Genomic DNA, 21,888 nt, shown 5'->3' with positions numbered 1-21,888 from the left:
ACTGTCCTCCTCTGGAGAAGAACCAGTCAAATTTTGGTCAGTACGGGGACTCCCACTGGTCTCTCTGGAGAGGAACCAGTCGAATTTACCACGCCCCCCTGTGACGTCACGATACCGTCCTCTGGAGAGGAACCAGTCAAATTTACACCAGCACGGGGGCTCGCCCCTTTTAAGGTGGACGACATTCAGCGCAAATAGGAGGGTCAGGGAGAATAATCAGTAATCTGCAGCGTTGTATACCATAAACAGAGAGAAAAAAAAATTCAGAGGATACATGTAAAATGTTCCTATGTAAACGACAGCCTAAAAAAAAATGAAGATTTAAAAGTTTTTTGATGGAATCCGGGAAGATCCCGATGTATCCGTTTTTTTCTCCTGCCCACATGTGCAGAAGCAGCCTTTTAAAGGCATTGAATAAGAACTAAAGTCATCTTGCTCTTTCTTTGATCTGTGTGGTGGTGGCTCTGAAAAGAGCCTTTGGGTTTATAAGAGAATCGAGCAAGGCGCACAGCTTCACTTTTCTTAGGGGCCCCCTTTGCGGCCTTTTTGGCTTTGGGTTTGGCAGCCTTTGCTGGGCTTTTCTTCACCTTCGGTTTCACTGCTTTAGCTTTAGCCGGGCTCTTAGCTACTTTCTTGGCTTTAACCGCTTTGGGCTTTTTGGGGCTCTTGGCTACTTTCTTGGTAGCGGCTGCTGACGGTTTCTTGGCTCTCTTCGGACTCTTTTTCACTCCCGCCGATGCCGCCTTTTTCGGCTTCTTCACGGCCGGCTTCTTGCTTTTGGGAGCGCTCTTCTTGCCCTCCGGCTGCTTCTTGTTCAGTTTGAAGAGCCCGAAGCAGCTCCGCTGCCCTTGGTCTGCAACAAGCTGCCCTTGCTCACCAGGCTCTTGACGGCCAGCTTCAAGCGGCTGTTGTTCTTCTCCACGTCGTAGCCAGATGCCGCTAGAGCCTTCTTCAGGGCAGCCAGAGACATGCCGCTGCGCTCCTTTGAGGCTGACACGGCCTTCACGATCAGCTCGGATACGCTGGGGCCCGATGACTTACGCGCTTTCGCCGCTCCAGTCGGCTTCTTGGCCTTTTCTTGGCCGCGCCTGGAGCCGGAGGAGGTGCAGCGGCTGATGCTGCTGCTGGAGCGGTTTCTGCCATTCTCGTAAGTAAGTAACCCTAAATAACAGAAAGAAAAAAAATATAGAAAACTCCTTTTCCCCCTCTCTCACGTGACTCGGGTAGATACAAACTTGCATCGCCCTAGCGCTCTTCCTCTTATTTATAGTAGCAGCCGCCTTCTGATTGGCTGCACACTCAATGCCTGCATGCTACAGACCCCTGGCCTACGGCTCTGCTAGCCTTACGGTTTCTTCAGCACCCGAAATGATCTTTTTTTTTTTTTTTTATAACAAAGTGGCTTTTAGTTCCACAAACATTTTTTTTTTGTTACATTTGTACCCCGCACTTTCCCAGTCATGGCAGGCTCTATTCGGCGGGCAATGGAGGGTTAAGTGACTTGCCCAGAGTCACAAGGAGCTGCCTGTGCGGGAATCAACTCAGTTCCTCAGGACCAAAGTCCACCACCTTAACCACTAGGCCGTCCTCCACTCATTCTCATTCAGATCTCTAAAAAAAAGTTTTAGAGTGTGCAGAAACCGTGCTCTACATGTGGGATTAATAAAGTTTAAAAGAACCCACCAACTGCTTCCTTCAGTCTTCTTCAGCTCCCAAAGCTATAAACAATCATTTTTATTTGTGACAATTAAAACAATCTCTGGCTCTGCATTCTTATAAATTCAATGGGACAATTAAGGTGTAAAACCACACTGGTCCTCATCAGCTTCTTCTATGGAAAATGATCTTAAAAAAAAAAAAGAACCTGACCTAACTGAAGACAACTAGCACATACCATTCTGCATTGTCCTAGTATTGAATCTATTAAAAGTTTGTCTTAATCATCAAACCCTTGTTTAGGTGTTAAAAAAGTGATTAACTTTTTATTATAACCACTCAAGTGATGCCTGGGGTGCATTCTTTTTTTTTTTTATTAATTTGTTGAAAACATTTAAGCAACACACAAAACAAAAAGAGAAAAAAAATAATCTCCACAAGAAAAGCATACATCACATCCTTTCAGAGCACAAAAAGGAAGGGAGAGTAACAAACAGACAACCAAATGTAAAAGTAACTAAAATGGCACAAGCCTTAGCATGAATTTAAACCCTCAATCTAATTGCTTGAGTCCTAATTAGATATCTCCTGTTGTGATCTTCTTAAGTCCAGGAAAGTTATTAATTGCTCTGGCAGAAACTATGTATGTTTACTATCAGGTATTTTAACATATATTTACAAGCAATATGCCGCAAAAAGGACCCCACCACCACCAAAAGACAGCATTTCTCTCTTAAAGATAGAAAAGCTTTAACAGGTGATGTGAGACATCTCCTATACCTGAAATGATTAAACAATTGTAGCAGACCAGACAACTCCTTAAGTTTAACAAATATGTATTGGTATAAAAACAAAAGGCTGCAGCTTCATTGTATAGGTGGTTACAATATGTCCATTCGAGCAATGAAATATTAAACAGGATTATCCAAAAATAATGTGACCCACCACACCAGCAAGAAAAAAACAAAGAATTTACCCAAACTAAACCAAATGGCCTTGCCCCAGCACAATAGTTAGAGCAAAAAAAAAAAAAAAAGAAGACCTGGACCTCCTGGTCTCTACTTCAGAGCATAAGCCTAACATTGACCACCTGGTGAATGCTAAGGCCTTCTTTAAAGGGCCTCATTTGAAGGCGCTCCTATCTTGGGTATCACTCCCACCCAACAAAAAACTGGCAACAATAGCCAGTTCCCTTCTCTAGGGTGGGCAGTCAATCAGGATGCCATCCAAGAGACAGCCCTCCTTTTATGCCCTCTGTTCTGGTCCCACTCCCATTTGTGAAATCTTCCCAACACACGGTCGTTTTAAAAAGTCTTCCAATCAAATGCCATTCTTCTTCCGCTGCTAGTGCAGCGATCCCCCCCCCCCCCCCCCACACACACACACAAACACTCACCTCCTCTTCCAGCGGCCGGGGCAGAGAGGGCAGTGCACCAGCGCGGAGCCGACACCCCCAGTGGCGTGCATCTGGAGCGGACCGCCCCGCCCCCGCTCCCCCCTTCCTAAGCCACTGCCTCAGAGGATCACTTATCCATTTAATGGATACAGAATTCTTTTGCTCTACTACAGCACTGTGATGTTCCTGAAAATAGAACTGAGGCGCAAGGAAAAAAAAAAAGCAATGAAGGTGGAACAAAAAGATACTAAGGTACCCAAAAAGAAAAGTCACCCCCAAATCAGTACATTTGAAACACATACTAGGAAATGTAGATGGAAAGCTATGACCACAAATGCTCACAGTCTAAGCAATAAAGTTCATGACCTTCAAGCCCTGATGTTGGAGGCAGACTTAGACGTTGTTGCAATCACGGAGACGTGGCTCAATGGTTCCCATGAATGGGATGCAAACGTACCAGGCTATAATCTATTTAGGAAGGATAGAGATGGTCGTAAAGGTGGAGGAGTAGCTCTGTATGTGAGAAATGATATCCCAGCGACTGAAATGACATGGAACTGGGGAAAGGAAGAAGCGATATGGATCACCTTAAAAAGAGATGATAGAACCTCTCTCCACGTGGGTGTTGTCTACAGACCCCCCCCCCCCCCCGACACAATTGAAGGAACTAGATAAAGATCTGATCTCAGATATTCAAAAGTTGGGAAAGAAGAGAGAGGTGCTGTTGCTGGGAGATTTCAATCTGCCGGATGTAGATTGGAAGGTTCCATCTGCACAATTGGAAAGAAGTAGAGTGATCGTGGATGCTTTTCAAAGTGCTCTGCTCAGACCAATGGTGACGGAACCCACGAGGGAGGGAGCGACGCTGGATCTGGTGCTCACAAATGGGGATAGTGTGTCAAATGTCCGAGTGGGTGCCACCTGGGCAGCAGTGATCATCAAACGGTTTGGTTTGATATGACAGCTAAAGTGGAGGGCAGCCACTCAAAACTCAAAGTCCTGGATTTCAAGTATGCTGACTTTAGTAAAATGGGGGAATACCTGAGGAAGGAGCTGATGGGCTGGGGAGGACATACCAGAAGTGGAAGGCAGTGGTCCAGGCTGAAAGAAAGTATAAATAGGGCCACAAACCTTATGTAAGGAGAGCAAATAAAAGCAAGAGAAAAAAGAAACCAATATGGTTCCCCAAGCAAGTGGCTGAGAAAATAAAGGCTAAAGAGTTGGCGTTCCAGAAATACAGAAAACTCAAGAAGAGGAGCAAGGAGAGGAGTACCGGATGAAACTGAAAGAAGTCAAGAGAGAAATATGTCTGTCGAAAGCGGAACAACAAATGGCTAGAAAGGTAAGGAGGGGTGACAAAAATGTCTTCAGGTATATTAGTGAAAGGAAAATGACTAAAAAGGGAATTGTGAGACTGAAAGATGCTGCGAACCGCTATGTAGATAATGATGAAGAAAAAGCAAATTTGCTAAATAGATACCTTTGTTCTGTTTTCACAGAAGAAAATCCTGGAGAAGGACTGCAATTGACAGGCAAAAGTACATATGAGACTGGATTTAGCACTCCATAGAATGGAAGTGGATATAGCACCGTTCACGGAAGAGAGTGTGTATGAACAACCAGGAAACCTAAGGTGGACAAGCCATGGGACTGGACGGGATCCACCCCAGGATATTGAGGGAGCTCAGAGGAGGTTCTGGCGGGTCCTCTTAAAGATTTGTTTAATAAATCCTTGGAGACGGGGAGAGGCTCCGTTGGATTGGAGAACGGCAGAGGGTGGTCCCTCTTCACAAAAGTGGTGATAGGGAAGAAGATGGAAACTACAGGCCGGTAAGCCTCACTTCGGTTATTGGAAAAGTTAATGGCAGTGATGCTGAAGGAAAGGATAGTGAATTCCTGGAAGTCAATAAGTGCAAAATCCGAGACAACATGGTTTACCAAAGGGAAATCGTGACAAACGAATCTCATTGAATTCTTTGACCAGGTGACCGGAGAATTGAATCAAGGATGTGCTGTAGACGTAATTTACTTAGATTTCAGCAAAGCTTTTGACACGGTTCTCCACAGGAGGCTCTCAGATAAACTGGACAGGCTGAAGATAGGACCTGACGTGGTGAACTGGATTAGGAACTGGTTGACGGACAGACGCCAGTGGTTAATGGAATTCGCTCGGATGAGGTAAAGGTGAGTAGTGGAGTGCCTCAGGGATCGGTGCTGGGGCCAGTTCTGCTCAATATATTTGTGAGTGACACTGCCGAAGGGTTAGAAGGTAAACTTTGCCTTTTTGCGGACGATACTAAGATTTGTAATACGGTGGACACCCGGGAGGGAGTGGAAAACGTGAAAAAGGATCTGCGGAAGCTAGAAGAATGGTCTAAGGTTTGGCAATTAAAATTCAATGCGAAGAAATGGGGTGATAGTATCTGAGGATCTGAAGGCGACTAAACAGTATGACAAGGCGGTGGCCGTAGCTAGAAGGTTGCTAAGCTGTATAGAGAGAGGTGTGACCGGCAGAAGAAAAGAGGTGTTGATGCCTTTGTATAAGTCGTTGGTGAGGCCCCACCTGGTGTATTGTGTTCAGTTTTGGAGGCTGTATCTTGCTAAGGATGTAAAAAGAATGGAAGCGGTGCAAAGAAAAGCTACGAGAATGGTATGGGATTTGCGTTACAAGATGTATGACGAGAGACCTGCTGACCTGAACATGTCTACAAAGAAACAGGGGTGATATGATACAGATGTTCAAATACTTGAAAGTTATTAATCCGCAAGCGAAACTTTTCCGTAGATGGGAAGGTGGTAGAACGAGAGGACATGAAATGAGATTGAAGGGGGGCAGACTGAAGAAAAATGTCAGGAAGTATTTTTCACGGAGAGAGTGGTGGATGCTTGGAATGCCCTCCCGCGGGAGGTGATGGAGATGAAAACGGTAACGGAATTCAAAAATGCGTGGGATAAACATAAAGGAATCCTGTTCGGAAGGAATGGATCCTAAGGAGCTTAGCGGAGATTGGGTGGCAGAGCCGGTGGAGGAGGCGGGGCTAGTGCTGGGCAGACTTCTATGGTCTGTGCCCTGAAAATGGCAGATACAAATCAAGGTCAGGTATACACAAAAAGTAGCACATATGAGTTTATCTTGTTGGGCAGACTGGATGGACCGAACAGGTCTTTCTCTGCCGTCATCTACTATGTTACTAGGTAATGTGGGCAAATTCTGGTATGTAGATTTGGCTCCTGGGATCAAATTACCTGCTTTTCAAATGTAAGTTTTCTGATCTGCTCCACATATGCTACATCTTTTAATCCCTTGATCAGTGTAATTAGGCAATTCTGCATCCAGTTTGAAATGTCATCACTTGCTTATGTGAGAATCCAGGGAACGAATGCACATCTATGATGTATCGTTCAAGCTGGCATCACCTTTAAATAGCGGCTGTTTAATAGATGCAGTGAACACCGTGGTTAGGTTTGAAAAGCCCGCCCTGTGCATGGATTGGTCAGATAAATCTTTCCCGGTCAAGACCTTAAAACTGCTACTGGGAGAAAGAGAGGACCTTTCCAAAAGCTGTTTCTCTGTGTTATGGGCTTTTTATTTCACATTTTCTGTCAACACTGGTCGTTTCAGAACTCCCGGCATAACTCATTTTTTAAAAACTCTATGTATTCTAAAATCATTGATTATCCCCCCCCCCCCCCCCAATTACTCTGGCTATTAATAATGTCATTTCCCTCCGCTTCGGCCTATTCGGTTAGTTCTCCTAGTAAGATTGTATCATAGAAACTGGCCAGTCGGGTATTCTGGGCTATTACCATGGAGTGCTCTCGCCATCCTTCAGCAGCCTCTAAGGGGAAATATCGAACTTGGGAAAACTTTTTTTTTTTTTTTTAATGATACTCATGCAGCAAACTGGCTCTTTACAAGACAACGTGGGTGGCTCTGAAAAGAGCCTTTGGGTTTCTGGTTTCCAACCTTTTACTTGCTCTTGGCTGCCTTGTGACTCTCGGTCTTCTTAGGCAGTAGTACCGCCTGGATGTTAGGCAGCACGCCGCCCTGCGCGATGGTGACTCTCCCCAGCAGTTTGTTCAGCTCTTCGTCGTTGCGGATGGCCAGCTGCAAGTGCCTGGGGATGATGCGGGTCTTCTTGTTATCGCGCGCGGCATTGCCAGCCAGCTCCAGGATCTCGGCGGTCAGATACTCCAGCACCGCTGCCAGATAGACTGGGGCGCCCGCACCTACCCTCTCAGCGTAGTTGCCCTTCCGCAGCAACCTGTGTACGCGCCCCACGGGAAACTGCAGCCCCGCCCGGGACGAGCGAGTCTTAGCCTTAGCCCGAGCTTTACCCCCTTGCTTGCCACGTCCAGACATTTCGAAGAGCTTCAATAAGAAATAGCTGAAAGAACTGGAAAGTGGAAACATCTGCCACCCGGCCATTTTTTATACTCCTTAAGTGCTTCTGACACTCCTTGGCGATTGGTTAAGGACCTCAATCCGGCCTGTCTCAACTATTATCATAATAGGCTGACAAATAGGCCAATCCGAGGGCTGCCAGGCTGTCTGATGACGTGTCACTAGCCTAGACCAAATAGCAGGAGAGAGGCTGAGGGCTAGTAATTTGCATGTGTAAAGCCTATAAATAGCAATCGAAGGCTTTTGTGTGTTTGAAATTTTCGTTCAGCTTGTTGCCTCGCCATGCCTGAACCAGCCAAATCCGCTCCCGCGCCCAAGAAGGGCTCCAAGAAAGCTGTGAGCAAGACTCAGAAGAAGGATGGCAAAAAGCGCAAGAGAAGCAGGAAGGAGAGCTACGCCATCTACGTGTATAAAGTGCTGAAGCAGGTTCATCCGGACACTGGCATTTCCTCCAAAGCCATGAACATCATGAATTCCTTCGTGAATGACATCTTTGAGCGCATCGCTGGAGAAGCCTCCCGGCTCGCTCACTATAACAAGCGCTCCACCATCACTTCCAGGGAAATCCAGACCGCAGTTCGTCTGCTGCTGCCGGGTGAGCTGGCCAAGCATGCGGTGTCTGAGGGCACCAAGGCTGTCACCAAGTACACCAGCTCCAAGTAATAGCGGCCTCAGCCTACAGCTTCGGCACACGGAAAGAACCCAAAGGCTCTTTTCAGAGCCACCCACTTGCTTCACATAAAGCGCTAAAATTCCAACTTCTTGCTGGACTGGCCCAAAATTAGCACTACTTTTACTTTATCTCAGAGAAGGGAGATAAAATTCATGTTTCCCTCATCACACAAACATTCTTTCTCCGGGCTTTATATTTTCCCCCTATTTGCAGGCTCAATGTGGCTTACAGAGTATGGGCTCCCAGACTTGGGGTTACCCATGTTTCCCTCATCACACCAACATTCTCGTTGGGGTTACCCATGACCCTCACCATGCATTCTTTTTGGGCTCTCAGAATTGGGGTTAACCATGAAAGCGTAGATTGGGGGTTACCCATGACTCTCACCACGCATTCTCTTTTTGGGTTCTCACAATTGGGGCTACCCATGAAAGCGTAAATAGGCACTTCTAACATTCTTCAACACATACAACAGCCAAAAAGAAATCAAAGCTCTGTTACTGACAGTGTGGGTGGCTCTGAAAAGAGCCTTTGGGTTGCTTGGATAGATACAAGCAAGGATCAGGTCCTTTAGCCTCCGAAACCATACAGAGTACGGCCCTGGCGTTTTAGAGCATACACCACGTCCATAGCTGTTACCGTCTTTCTCTTGGCGTGCTCAGTGTAGGTGACAGCGTCTCGGATAACGTTCTCCAAGAAAACTTTCAGCACCCCGCGAGTCTCTTCATAGATGAGACCGGAGATACGCTTGACTCCGCCTCGGCGAGCCAGGCGCCGGATCGCAGGCTTTGTAATTCCCTGGATGTTATCGCGTAACACCTTCCTATGCCGCTTAGCGCCTCCTTTCCCCAAGCCCTTGCCGCCTTTACCACGTCCAGACATGTTTGACTTACAAAGTAAAACGCACTACACCAACAAGGATTTATATTGTTGATTGACGAAGAAAGCTGAAAGCTGCCGCTGATATAGCAGTGAGGAGGACCTTATGGAGAACTGGACTCTGTGCTAAAAGGCGGGACAACTAAATCCTTCCCTCTCCCCACACTTCATGCCTGGAGACCATTTTTTCTCCAACTGCTCTACGTTTTCATGTGAGAGGAAAAGAAAGGAACTTAACTGATCCTATGCTCTCTTTTACAATGTTGCTATATTCGAAGCGTTGTGAAGGATGTTTACATGGAATATGAGGACGAGTAGGGACATAAAGTACCATCTAACCCCCCCACCCACTCTCAGTCTCCACTCATTCCATACTAAAACTTCTTTTGCTGGTCTCTGCTTGTTTTTACCATTGCTGCTTTAAACGGATTTATTCTTCCAGTATTCTCAATATGGTATCAGCACTTCAGCAGACCATGATCTGCTTTCAGGAAAAATAAAATTGATAATACCAATCAAATCAAATTTGCCTCACAAAGGACACCCTAGAGAGCAGGGAGGCCAAGATTTAAGATTTCATGCCAAAAAGGGTAGGACTGTGCAAGGGAATGCAGTAATCCAAGAAATCTCTTATGTCAGGTCCCGATTGAGTGCAATTGGTGAACTGCGTGCAGTAGTGAGCATTTAGTAACATACTATACAGGCCTTAATCCCCATCTATTTTCAAAACTGGATTAGGGTAATATTGCCTAGGCCTGTCCCCCAGATTATCAATAAAAGGGAGATATGATTGAGTGGTGTAGATCGAGTAGAGGTAAATCGATTTTTTACTCTTTCATACAGTAAAAGACTACGGGACACTCAATGAACTTACATGGAAATCCTTTAAAACAAATAGAAGGACCTCTTTTCTCACTCATGAATAGTTAAACTCTGGACCTCTTGTTGGAGGATGTAGTAACAGCGGTTAGAGTATCTGGGTTTAAAAAAAAGGTTGGACAGACATGGGAAGCCCCTGCTTGTCCTGGGATTGATAGCTTGGAATGTGCTACTATTGGGTCTCTGCCAGATACTCATGACCTGGATTGCCTACTGCTTTAAAATAAGATACTGGACTAGATGGACCGTGGGCCTCACCCGGTATGACTGAATATTCTTATGTTTCTTACGACATGCCTGTAAATTTGAGTACATCTCTACCCTGTTCGTTGGTCAGCATTGGTTACCCGTTGCTTTTCGATTCAGTACAAGCTGCTGCTTCTGAATTCAGGGCTTTCATGATCACTCCCCCAGTTATTAAGCTTGCTTAGTATATTCTCTCTCCAGCATTGCGCTCTTCTTTATTTATTTATAGCGTTTATATCCTACATATTCCCACCCAAGGGCAGGCCAATGTGGCTTACAGGAATTTACAGAAAGCATACATCAAGTCTACAACAAACAGTCAATGGCATTGTAGTGAAAGAGGCTAATAAGTAATAGCAGAGGTGGTGGAATGTGGAAGAGAAATGGAATTCAATAGACAGCGGTGCAGGGTCGGTCAGGAGCGTAAGCTTTCCCGAATAAGAAGGTCTTAAGGTATTTTTTAAAGGTCGGATGATCAGGGGTGATTTCACAATTTAGGTAGACCATTCCACAGTTGTGCGCTAATGTAGGAAAAGGTGGAAGCGTAGGTGGTTTTATACTTGAGGCTTCTGTGGATTGGGTAATGCAGATTTAGGTACAAGCGAGCTGATCTGTGAGAGTTACGAGGTGGTAAGCTGACAAGGGTGTCCATATAGGGCTGGGGCCTCACCATAGAGAATTTTATGCACCAGTGCGCAAATTTTAAATGTTATTCGGTCCTTGACAGGGAGCCAGTGCAGTTTCTCACACAGCGGTCTTGAGCTTTCAACCTGGATTACCATAAATAAGCCTAGCAGCTGTGTTCTGAGCAGTTTGTAATTTTTTCAGAAGCATGTCCTTGCACCCTGCATATATCCCATTACAGTAATCAAGGTGGCTAAGACGAAAGACTGAATTAAACATAAAATACTTCCCTAGGGAAATATGGCTTTATGCGTTTTAGTTTTCCAAGAGAGAAGAACATTTGTCTGGTAGTAGAGTTCGTTTGCTGCTCCAGAGTGAAGTGCCTGTCAACAATTACACCTAATATTTTTAGAGACTCAGAGATCTGTAAGACAAGCTCAGGCGTGACTAATGTGGAGGTCATAAACTTGTTATAGGGAGTGGAGAGGTTGAGGCAATGTGTTTTCTCAGCATTGAATTTGAATTTAAAAGTGTTGGCCCAATCCAGCATTGTGCACAACCCAAGCTGTATTTCACTGGCTATTTCGGTCAAGTCTCTTTTAAAGGAATAGAGGAGTGTGGTAGCCGTGTTAGTCCACTCTAAGGTTATCAATAGAAATCAACAAAATAAAACATGGAAAAGAAAATAAGATGATACCTTTTTTATTGGACATAACTTAATACATTAATACAAAAGGAATAGAGATAGCGATATCATCCGAATAAATAAATGGGTTGAGACCTAGTTTGGAAAGGGCTGTGACCAGAGGAACCAACATTAGGTCGACCATCGTCGGCACAGCTTGCTACTCCACAGCAGAGTGTGTTTAATTTCCTGGCACCGCTATTCTGGAACCTGCTCCTTAAGCCTCTACCTGAAGACAAACCCTTTATCACATTTAAGTCTTTACAAACTCGCCTTTTTTCTTTTGGCTTATGTGAATTTGGAGTCACGATCCTGATAGTAGTTACAAGTACCTGATGCTCTTTTTATCTCATCTCTTCCTGGTGTGACTGTGACTCTTTCCTTTCAAATATTCTAGTTCATTTCTTACCTTTTTTAAAATTTAGCATAGTCAAAAAGGAGACTATGATAAAATGAGAAGAACAGTGAAAAAAAAAACGTAGAGGAGCAGCTGTGAAGGTCAAAAATGTACATCAGGCGTGGATGCTGTTTAAAACTACCACCCTGGAAGCCCAGGCCAAATATATTCCGTGTATTAGAAAATGAGGAAGGAAGACCAAACAGCAGCCGGCATGGTTAAAGAATGAGGTGGAAGGAAGCTATTAAGCTAAAACAAAATCTTTCAGAAAATGGAAGAAGGGATCCGACTGATTATAATAAGAAACAGCATAAGGAATGGCAAATCAAATGCAAAGGGCTGATAAGGAAGGCTAAGAGAGACTTTGAGAAAAAGATCGCGCTGGAGGCTAAATCACATAATAATTTTTTTTCTTCGGTATATTAAAAGCAAGAAGCCGGCAAAAGAATCAGTTGGACCACTAGATGACCGAGGGGTAAAAGGGGCACTCAGTGAAGACAAAGCTATAGCGGAGAGAATAAATGAATCCTTTGCTTCTGTCTTCACCGAGGAAGATTTGGGAGAGATACCGGTGCCAGAAATAGTATTCAAAGCTGACGAGTCAGAGAAACTGAGTGAAATCTCTATAAATCTAGAGGATGTAATGGCACAACTTGACAAATTGAAGAGCAGCAAATCGCCTGGACCAGATGATATTCATTCAGGAGTACTGACAGAATTGAAAAATAAACTTGCAGAACTGTTGTTAGTAATATGTAATTTATCTTTAAAATCAAACGCGGTACCCATGAAATTACAGACCGGTGAGCCTGACGTCGGTGCCAGGCAAAATGGTAGAAACTATGATAAAGAACAAAATTACAGAACAGAGCATATTCAAAAGCATGGATTAACGAGACAAAGCCAACACGGATTTAGTGAAGGGAAATCTTGCCTCGCCAATCTATCACATTCCTTCGAATGGGTGAACAAACATGTGGCTAAGGGTGAGTCGGTCAGTATTGTGTATCTGGATTTTCAAAGGCATTTGACAAAGTACCTCATGAAAGACTCCAGAGGATATTGGAGAGTCATGGGATAGGAGGGAGTGGTTCTATTGTGGATTATAAATTAGTTAAGATAGAAAACAGAGAGTAGAGTTAAATGGGCAGAATTCTCATGGAGAAGGGTAGATAGCGGGTTCCCCAGGGGTCTGTGCTGGGACTTCAGAGCATAGGCCTAACATTGACCGCCTGGTGAATGTTAAGGCCTCCTTTGAAGGTGCTCCTATCTTAAAACTGACAACACTAGCCAGCTCCCTTTTCCAGGGTGGGCAGGCAATCAGGATGCCTCCAAGGAGCAAGAATGATCCACCTCTGAAGAGGCTGCCCTCCTTTTATGCCCTCTGTTCTGGTCCCACTCCCATTTATGAAATCTTCCCGCCACACGGTCGTTTTAAAAAAATCTTCCGATCAGATGCATTATTCTTCCCGCTGTTAGTGCAGCATCCCCCCGCCCCCTCCACACACACACACATACATACACACTCATTCCTCTTCCAGCGTTCCAGTTGTTAAATCGCAGGGGGATTGTGAAAATTACAAGAGTACCTTACGAGACCGGGCATCTAAATGGCAGATGCCGTTTAACATGTCCAAGTGCAAAGTGATACATGTGGGAAAGAAGAATCCAAATTCTAGCTACGTGATGCAAGGTTCCACGTTAGGATTCACCGACCAGGAAAGGGATCTAGACGTCATCGTCAATGATACGTTAAAACCCTCTGCTCAGCGTGCGGCGGTGGCTTAGAAAGCAAATAGAATGTTTATTTATTTATTTCTGGCATTTATATCCCGCTCTTTCCCGCTCGATAGCAGGTTCAGTGCGGCTTACAATGTATGGGTGCAAGTATCACATAGATAACACAATGTATGGTACAAAGTATCATAAAGGTAATACAATGTATGGGTAAACAGTATCACAAAGATAATGCAGTTGTATAAGGAAGGACAAGAGGAAGAGATGTTGGGGGGAGGGTTGAGGCATGTTTAATGTTAGTGCTGTGGATTAGGGTCGCAAATTAAGTTGGGTCGTTTGGATAGACTTGTTTGAAGAGGTATGTTTTCAGCAGCTTTCGGAAGCATAGATGTTCGTTTGTTGTTCGGATGAATCTTGAAATGGCATTCCAAAGTTAGCTGCCTATAACGGAGAAGTTGGATGCATAGTAGGTTTTGTATTTGAAACCTTTGCAATTAGGCAGGTGAAGGTTGAGATATGTTCGAGAAGATTTGGACCTGTTCCTGGCTGAAAGGTCGGTTAGACTGGTCATGTAGCTTGGAGATTCTCCGTGGAGGATCTTGTGGATCAGTGTGTGGACTTTGAAGTTATTCGTTCCTTGAGGGTAGCCAATGGAGTTTTTTTCCGGAGAGGTGTTGCACTTTCGAACCGTGATTTACCAAAATTAGTCTGGCTGCCGTGTTTTGGGCGGTATGGAGTTTTTTTAGGATTTGGGCTTTGCAACCAATGAAGATACTGTTGCAGTAATCAGCGTGGGTGAGTACTGTGGATTGTACCAGATTGCGGAATGATTTTTGGGGGAGGAATGGTTTACTCTTTTCAATACCACATCATGTTTGAACATCTTCTTCGTCATGGCTTTTGCGTGAGTTTCTAGAGTTAGATGGTTGTCTAATGTACTCCTAGGATTTTTAAGTTGTCAGATATTGGAATTGTAATGTTGGGGGTGATTAGGGTGGTTGGGAGTAGAGTGGAGTGTCTTGAAGAGAGGATTAAGCATTGAGTTTTTTCTTTATTCAGTTTCATTTTGAAGGCGTTGGCCCAGGAGGCTAGGATGTTCACGCCGGTGATTACTTTTTCAGAGATTTCTGCAAGGTTGGATTGAAAAGGGATGAATATGGTGACGTAGTCAGCATAGATGAAGGGGTTTAGACCAGCTTTGGATAGGGACTTTAGCCAAAGGAATCATCATATGGTTGAAGAGGATGGGGATAGAGGCAATCCTTGGGGGACTCCGCATTGTGAGGACCACGCAGATGATACCGATGAGGTTGATTTGACTTGCTAGGTACTATTAAGAGGAAAGGCTGAAGCGGTTAGGGATCTTAAGCTTGGAGAAAAGATGGTTGAGGGGAGATATAATAGAGGTCTATAAAATAATGAGTGTAGTGGAACGGGTAGACGTGAAACGTTTGTTTACTCCTTCCAAAAATACTAGGACTAGGGGGCATACGATGAAGCTACAAAGTAGTACATTTAAAACGAATCAGAGAAAATGTTTCTTCACTCAACGTGTAATTAAACTCTAGAAGGTTTGGACGGCTTCCTAAAAGAGAAGTCCATAGACCATTGTTAAAATGACTTGGGGAAAATCCACTGCTTATTTCTGGGATAAGCAGCATAAAATGTATTGAACCTTTATGGGATCTTGCCAAGTATTTGTGACCTGGATTGGCCACTGTTGGAAACAGGACGCTGGGCTTGATGGATCTTTGGTCTGTCCCGGTGTGGCAATGCTTATAAAAATGAGAACGTTATAATGCCTTTGTATCGCTCCATGGTGCGACCGCACCTCAAATATTGTGCGCTAGTGATTCCGGTGCGGAAATGTGATGAAGCCCATTCAATTCCTATGGGATTCTTCGCCTTTGCCACACCGGAATCGCTAGCATGGCTTTGTGTAAAGGAGTCTTAATTTGCAGGTTTGGGATAAGCTCCTTTGGATTTAGCTTCTCTGTGGAATTATGATATAGGCTCTTACTTTGAATGGAATGCAAATGCAGCTACTATCCAGCAGAAAGCCCATTTGTGTGAATCTTTTGCTTGTAGAGCCTGCCCTGTCTGTCTTAGAGCTGATCCCAGAAAAGAGGGGTATCTCAGGGGAAGACAAGGCAGGCTGGCTTCTGCTGGTCCAGAGGCTAGAGATGCTTTAGTCTTCGCCGAAAGCTAAGCGGGGCCAGTGCAAATAAGTAGGATGAATGCCAAGTGCACTTAGTGAAAACACACTTTTGCAGATTTTAATGGACAGTTCCCTCTTTTAACACTTTTATAGAAAATATGTTCTTTTTTTTTTTTACTGTTTACGTCCAGATGCAGGCATTTTTCCCTCCCCCCCCCCCCCCCCCCCCCCGAATCCCTCCCATATCTCTGGCCTTAAATGGGTCCACACCCTACGGAACAAAACATGTTTAGTATAGCAGTAATAGCAGCCTGTACATCAAAATCCCAAGACAATTGAGAATTTGTTGGAGCCCGCACTTTAAATTTGCTGCCGTTAACTGGAAGAGTATCTTTCCAATCACTGCAGAGGGCGGGAATTTCAAACCTAGGTTTCAGTTTACTAATGGTTTACAAGATTGCAAAAGGGCTAATTTATCCTTTGAAAGCGGAGAATACGAACAAACAAACATTCAAATAAATAAAGAGCTAGGTAACACACAATTTATACCAGACTGACTAAGAACCAAAATTATGCAAACGAGCTAGCCTTCTGATGCGCGCGAGCAAGACATGCATTTCTGACCAATCCGGCCACGGCTACACCACCAGAGCGAGCTTTTCATGCCTTCTTTAACGGTTCTGAGAGCCTATCAGCTGACTAGGAGCAGCCTATAAAAGAGCAGTGTGCCGAGACGACGTGCTTTTATTCCATCAGTATCTTTTGAAAGCACGAAGGACGTGAGAAGTGTGTGTCCAGCATGGCCCGTACTAAGCAGACTGCTCGTAAGTCTACTGGAGGAAAAGCTCCTCGAAAGCAGCTGGCGACTAAGGCAGCTCGCAAAAGCGCCCCCGCCACAGGCGGTGTGAAGAAGCCTCATCGTTATCGACCGGGCACTGTAGCGTTGAGGGAAATCCGCCGCTATCAGAAGTCTACCGAGCTGCTTATTCGTAAGCTGCCTTTCCAACGCCTGGTGCGAGAGATCGCGCAAGACTTTAAGACCGACTTGCGCTTCCAGAGCTCGGCTGTCATGGCCCTGCAAGAGGCTAGCGAGGCTTACCTGGTGGGACTCTTCGAGGATACCAATCTTTGCGCCATCCACGCCAAGAGAGTCACCATCATGCCCAAAGATATCCAGTTGGCTCGCCGTATTCGTGGTGAGAGGGCTTAGAAAGCCATTATGCTCCAGCTACACAACCAAAAGGCTCTTTAAGAGCCACCCAATCCCTCTATTCAAAAGAGTTGACGAGTCAGTCTACCTTGCAGCCTTTCTTCCCCGAACCCGCTATTTATGCTGAAACACGTGCTCCCTTGGCCTTTTCTTTCTGAACACTTCCAGTATTTTAGCATTCATTTTTTTTTCGCATGGAGAAAAGGCCAAAAGGAGTCCATTAGCATGTTTGCTTCTGTGGAATTAAACCAACTTGCTGGCAGCTTCGCCTGTGCAGAAGCAGCCTTTTAAAGGCATTGAATAAGAACTAAAGTCATCTTGCTCTTTCTTTGATCTGTGTGGTGGTGGCTCTGAAAAGAGCCTTTGGGTTTATAAGAGAATCGAGCAAGGCGCACAGCTTCACTTTTTCTTAGGGGCCCCCTTTGCGGCCTTTTTGGCTTTGGGTTTGGCAGCCTTTGCTGGGCTTTTCTTCACCTTCGGTTTCACTGCTTTAGCTTTAGCCGGGCTCTTAGCTACTTTCCTTGGCTTAACCGCTTTGGGCTTTTTGGGGCTCTTGACTACTTTCTTGGTAGCGGCTGCTGACGGTTTCTTGGCTCTCTTCGGACTCTTTTTCACTCCCGCCGATGCCGCCTTTTTCGGCTTCTTCACGGCCGGTTTCTTGCTTTTGGGAGCGCTCTTCTTGCCCTCCGGCTGCTTCTTGTTCAGTTTGAAGGAGCCCGAAGCTCCGCTGCCCTTGGTCTGCAACAAGCTGCCCTTGCTCACCAGGCTCTTGACGGCCAGCTTCAAGCGGCTGTTGTTCTTCTCCACGTCGTAGCCAGATGCCGCTAGAGCCTTCTTCAGGGCAGCCAGAGACATGCCGCTGCGCTCCTTTGAGGCTGACACGGCCTTCACGATCAGCTCGGATACGCTGGGGCCCGATGACTTACGCGCTTTCGCCGCTCCAGTCGGCTTCTTTGCCTTTTTCTTGGCCGCGCCTGGAGCCGGAGGAGGTGCAGCGGCTGATGCTGCTGCTGGAGTGGTTTCTGCCATTCTCGTAAGTAAGTAACCCTAAATTACAGAAAGAAAAAAAATATAGAAAACTCCTTTTCCCCCTCTCTCACGTGACTCGGGTAGATACAACTTGCATCGCCCTAGCGCTCTTCCTCTTATTTATAGTAGCAGCCGCCTTCTGATTGGCTGCACACTCAATGCCTGCATGCTACAGACCCCTGGCCTACGGCTCTGCTAGCCTTACGGTTTTTTCAGCACCCGAAATGATCTTTTTTTTATAACAAAGTGGCATTCATTTACACAAACATTCTCATTCGGATCTCTACAAAAAAGATTTTACAGTGTGCAGAAACCGTGGTGTGTGCTCTACATGTGGGATTAATAAAGTTTAAAAGGCCCCACCAACTGCTTCCTTCAGTCTTCTTCAACTCCCAAAGCTATAAAACAATCATTTTTATTTGTGAAAATTAAAACAATCTCTGGCTCTGCATTCATATAAACTCAATGGGACACTTTTTTTTAAAAAGGTGTAAAACCACACTGGTCCTCATCAGCTTCTTCTCTCGAAAATTCTGTAAAAAAAAAAAAAAAAAAACCTGACCTAACTGAAGACAACTAGCATATACCATTCTGCATTGTCCTAGTATTGAATCTATTAAAAGTTTGTCTTAATCATCAAAACCCTAGTTTAGGTGTTAACTTTTTATTATAACCACTCAAGTGATGCCTGGGGTTCATTTATTTTTATTAATTTGTTGAAAATAATGTACCAGTTAACATTTAAGCAACACACAAAACAAAAAGAGAAAAAAGTAGTCTCCACAAGAAAATAATATATCAAATCCTTTCAGAGCACAAAAAGGAAGGGAGAGTAACAAACAGACAAGGAAATCTAAAAGTAACTAAAATGGCCCAAGGCCTTAGCATCAATTTAAACCCTCAATCTAATTGCTTGAGTCCTAATTAAATATCTCCTATTGTGATCTTCTTTAAGTCCTGGAAGGTTATTAATTGATCTGGCAGTAACTACCTATGTTTTACTATCAGGTATTTTAACATACATTTACAAGCATATGCCGGCAAAAAGGACCGCACCACCACCAAAAGACAGGTGATGTGAGATCTCCTATACCTGAAAATGATTAAACAATTGTAGCAGACCAGACAACTTCCTTAAGTTTAACAAATATGTATTGGTATAAAACAAAAGGCTGCAGCTTCATTTTATAGGTGGTTACAATATGTCATTCGAGCAATGAAATATTAGACAAGGATTATCCAAAATAATGTGACCCACCACACCAGCAAGAAAAAAACAAAGAATTTACTCAAACTAACCAAAATGCCTTGCCCAAGCACAATAGTTAGAGCAAAAAAAAAAAAAAAAGGAGACCTGGACCTCCAGGTCTCTACTTCAGAGCCTAGACCTATCATTGACCACCTGGTGAATGTTAAGGCCTACTTTAAAGGGCCTCATTTGAAGGCACTCCTATCTTGGGTACCACTCCCACCCAACAAAAAACTGGCAACAAGAGGCAGCCCTCCTTTATGCCCCCTGGTGCTGGTCCCACTCCCATTTGTGAAATCTTCCGCACACAGTCGTTTTAAAAAGTCTTCCGATCAGATGCATTTTTCTTCCCGCTGCTAGTGCAGCATTCCACCTCCCTGCCCCCCTACCCCCCCCCCCCCCCCCCCCACCCCACACTCCCACTCACTCTCTTCCAGCGGCCTGGGCAAGCGAGGAATTTAGCTGGATGCCTCCACAACAGCCCTGCAGACATCGGAGGTAAGGAGCTGCTCACCGACCCCCCACCCCACACCCATGAATTGCGAGCTCCGGTTTAGCCGATCACTCTTATCAGTTTCTCTGCTCTTGTGTTTATTTATCTACATCAGGAAATATCCAAACTTATTTCCCACAAAATAAAGATTGAAAAGTAGAACCATTTCTCAACATATCGCCTACATCAGCCTTACTGCCCCACTTAAAGCACCTCATGGTATTTCATCTAAAGTGTATTACTAAGGTCGACCTCTGAAGCAGCCGAAACATGGTTGGTGTCCTGTCCTTCAATAGAGATTTGATGCCTTAGTGCCCCATTTAGGGCACTTCTTGGTATTTCATCTAAAAGTGTATTGCTAAGGCTGAGCCCCTGAAGCAGACATTAGCCGAAACATGGCCCGTGTCCGGTCCTTCAATAGAGATTTCATACTTGCCTGTTCTTATGTTGCAGGAATTGATGCATGAATACCCCTATTGTTAGCAGAATCTGTGGTACTTCAGGAGTCAAACAGCACACACCAGAATGAGGGAGAAATCTTCTTTATTTGCCAGCAAACATAGTAGGACATCAGCATTAAGTCTCTTCTTCTCTTTCTCAGCTCTCTGTGTCTTTGTGGCTTCTGTCTCAGCTTCTTTTCTTCTGCTGTCTGTCTTCCTTCAGCTCTCTTTCTTCTGTCTGTTCCTTCTGACGTAAGCTGCTTCTACTCCCACTTATATACCGTGCTATCCCCCTCTCTAGCCCCCCTTACTCTCCAGATGGTAAAGAATAGATTGATTACCCTGTCTGAACCAATTATTACTATACACATATTCAAAATATCAGTTACATAGGTTCCAGACATATCCTAAACTGACCTATGACCTGGGGCCCCTCAAACCAGACAATATGGCACCAGTCTCTTACATTTTTATTATGATTAATTTCTCATATTCCTAGTCAACTTCATACTAACTGCTAACTGAACTCTGGCATTCATTAAGGGGTCAAGGGCCAGTCTTACTTAATAGCATACAGCTATAGTTTGTTATTACTTTCAGGACCATTCCTACATTTACCTATAATTAATCAAGACTTTTCTTGACCCTTTTCACCTATCAGCTCCATACATTAAACCAGCCAGGACTGCAGAAAACTCAAACCATATGCTGACCTTTTCACTGCAGTCCTACTCAGAACGTAAGGCAAAGAGTTGAACAAACATTAGATTTAAAAAGGTATTCTACATATTAACTACACAGAATAAACATATTCTAAAATAAGCATCCTTATAAGACATATTCTAAATACACAGAAATCAGAATTCAAGAATATCTAGAATTATTTAACCAGCTTTAAACTACTTTTAAACTACAGCATGTCTGGCTCATGCTTTGTTCATAATAGTATCCCCTCAAGATTTAATGGTATACAGAGTGTGGTAAGGTAATATCTTTGAACTAGCATTAGCAATCCATCACTCACAAGGGGTCAAAGAAAGTTTCTGTCTCTGACCTTTCTAACCTTTAGCCTGGCAAACGTAAAATTTCTAAATAATCTAAACCAGATGACATTCCTCCATCACTTGCAGAACTGAACCAAACTTTTAAACCCCAGATTTTTAAACAGAATTAACAATTAATATGATTTCTTATATATGTATAATTATGCCCATGCTGTCTCACTTATAGATCCTTGGTGCTTTTTTAAAAATTTTTTTTATTCATTTCTACATTATACAACCTAAAAAGATTGTAACTCATGTATCCATATTATCAATTAAGAGGAAATGAAATTTTCTTTCGACCCTTATTCTTCAGCAATTTTGATCCAAAAGAAGAAAAATTCAAATAGTAATTTAAAGAAATTAGTAAATAGTTACTACTACCCATCATGCCTCCTCAAGCCTATCATACAGTGTGTGCTATCTGTTAGTTAACAGATACATTAACATCCTCTTTTGCTAACAAACATTCCTTTGACTGTGTAGGATGAAAGAGTTGAAATTGCTTAGGTTGAAACAATATTCGACAGATGCAAGGGAAATTTTAGCAGTGGCGTTCGCCCCCCCACCCCCCCCCCCCCCGCTAGATGACACCTGCCCCCCTCCGGCGAAATGACACCCCCAGGGTGCACGCCGCTGGAGGGGGGTGCCACGGCACACGCCTGCTCCTCCGAGTTCGCTAAACTTCA

At 44.3% G+C, this 21,888-nt stretch overlaps 5 protein-coding genes and 1 pseudogene across 5 annotated transcripts; 2 read left to right on the top strand and 4 right to left on the bottom strand.

Moving 5' to 3' along the window:
• Positions 1-401: 401 nt before the first annotated feature.
• On the bottom strand, positions 402-1,143 carry LOC115480972 (annotated as a pseudogene).
• A 5,861-nt stretch (positions 1,144-7,004) lies between these two features.
• LOC115479472 (histone H2A type 1-E-like) lies at positions 7,005-7,437 on the bottom strand. Its single transcript, XM_030217395.1, has one exon. The coding sequence runs from the start codon at positions 7,413-7,415 to the stop codon at positions 7,023-7,025; it is 393 nt and encodes a 130-aa protein (XP_030073255.1). The 5' UTR covers positions 7,416-7,437; the 3' UTR covers positions 7,005-7,022.
• A 283-nt stretch (positions 7,438-7,720) lies between these two features.
• LOC115479475 (histone H2B type 2-E) lies at positions 7,721-8,120 on the top strand. The gene has a single exon (XM_030217397.1). The coding sequence runs from the start codon at positions 7,740-7,742 to the stop codon at positions 8,118-8,120; it is 381 nt and encodes a 126-aa protein (XP_030073257.1). The 5' UTR covers positions 7,721-7,739.
• A 526-nt stretch (positions 8,121-8,646) lies between these two features.
• LOC115479477 (histone H4) lies at positions 8,647-9,043 on the bottom strand. The gene has a single exon (XM_030217400.1). The coding sequence runs from the start codon at positions 9,010-9,012 to the stop codon at positions 8,701-8,703; it is 312 nt and encodes a 103-aa protein (XP_030073260.1). The 5' UTR covers positions 9,013-9,043; the 3' UTR covers positions 8,647-8,700.
• Positions 9,044-16,500: 7,457 nt separating this feature from the next.
• LOC115479470 (histone H3) lies at positions 16,501-16,972 on the top strand. Its single transcript, XM_030217393.1, has one exon. The coding sequence runs from the start codon at positions 16,535-16,537 to the stop codon at positions 16,943-16,945; it is 411 nt and encodes a 136-aa protein (XP_030073253.1). The 5' UTR covers positions 16,501-16,534; the 3' UTR covers positions 16,946-16,972.
• A 349-nt stretch (positions 16,973-17,321) lies between these two features.
• LOC115479468 (histone H1.11R-like) lies at positions 17,322-17,974 on the bottom strand. The gene has a single exon (XM_030217390.1). It carries the CDS (start codon positions 17,972-17,974, stop codon positions 17,345-17,347), a length of 630 nt encoding a protein of 209 aa, XP_030073250.1. The 3' UTR covers positions 17,322-17,344.
• Between the last annotated feature and the right edge of the window lie 3,914 nt (positions 17,975-21,888).

This window comes from Microcaecilia unicolor, chromosome 11, assembly GCF_901765095.1.
Source record: "Microcaecilia unicolor chromosome 11, aMicUni1.1, whole genome shotgun sequence".
In the NCBI taxonomy this organism is placed as follows: Eukaryota; Metazoa; Chordata; class Amphibia; order Gymnophiona; family Siphonopidae; genus Microcaecilia; species Microcaecilia unicolor.
Note: the sequence above shows the minus strand (reverse complement) of the source record. Positions and strands in the feature narration are given on the sequence as shown.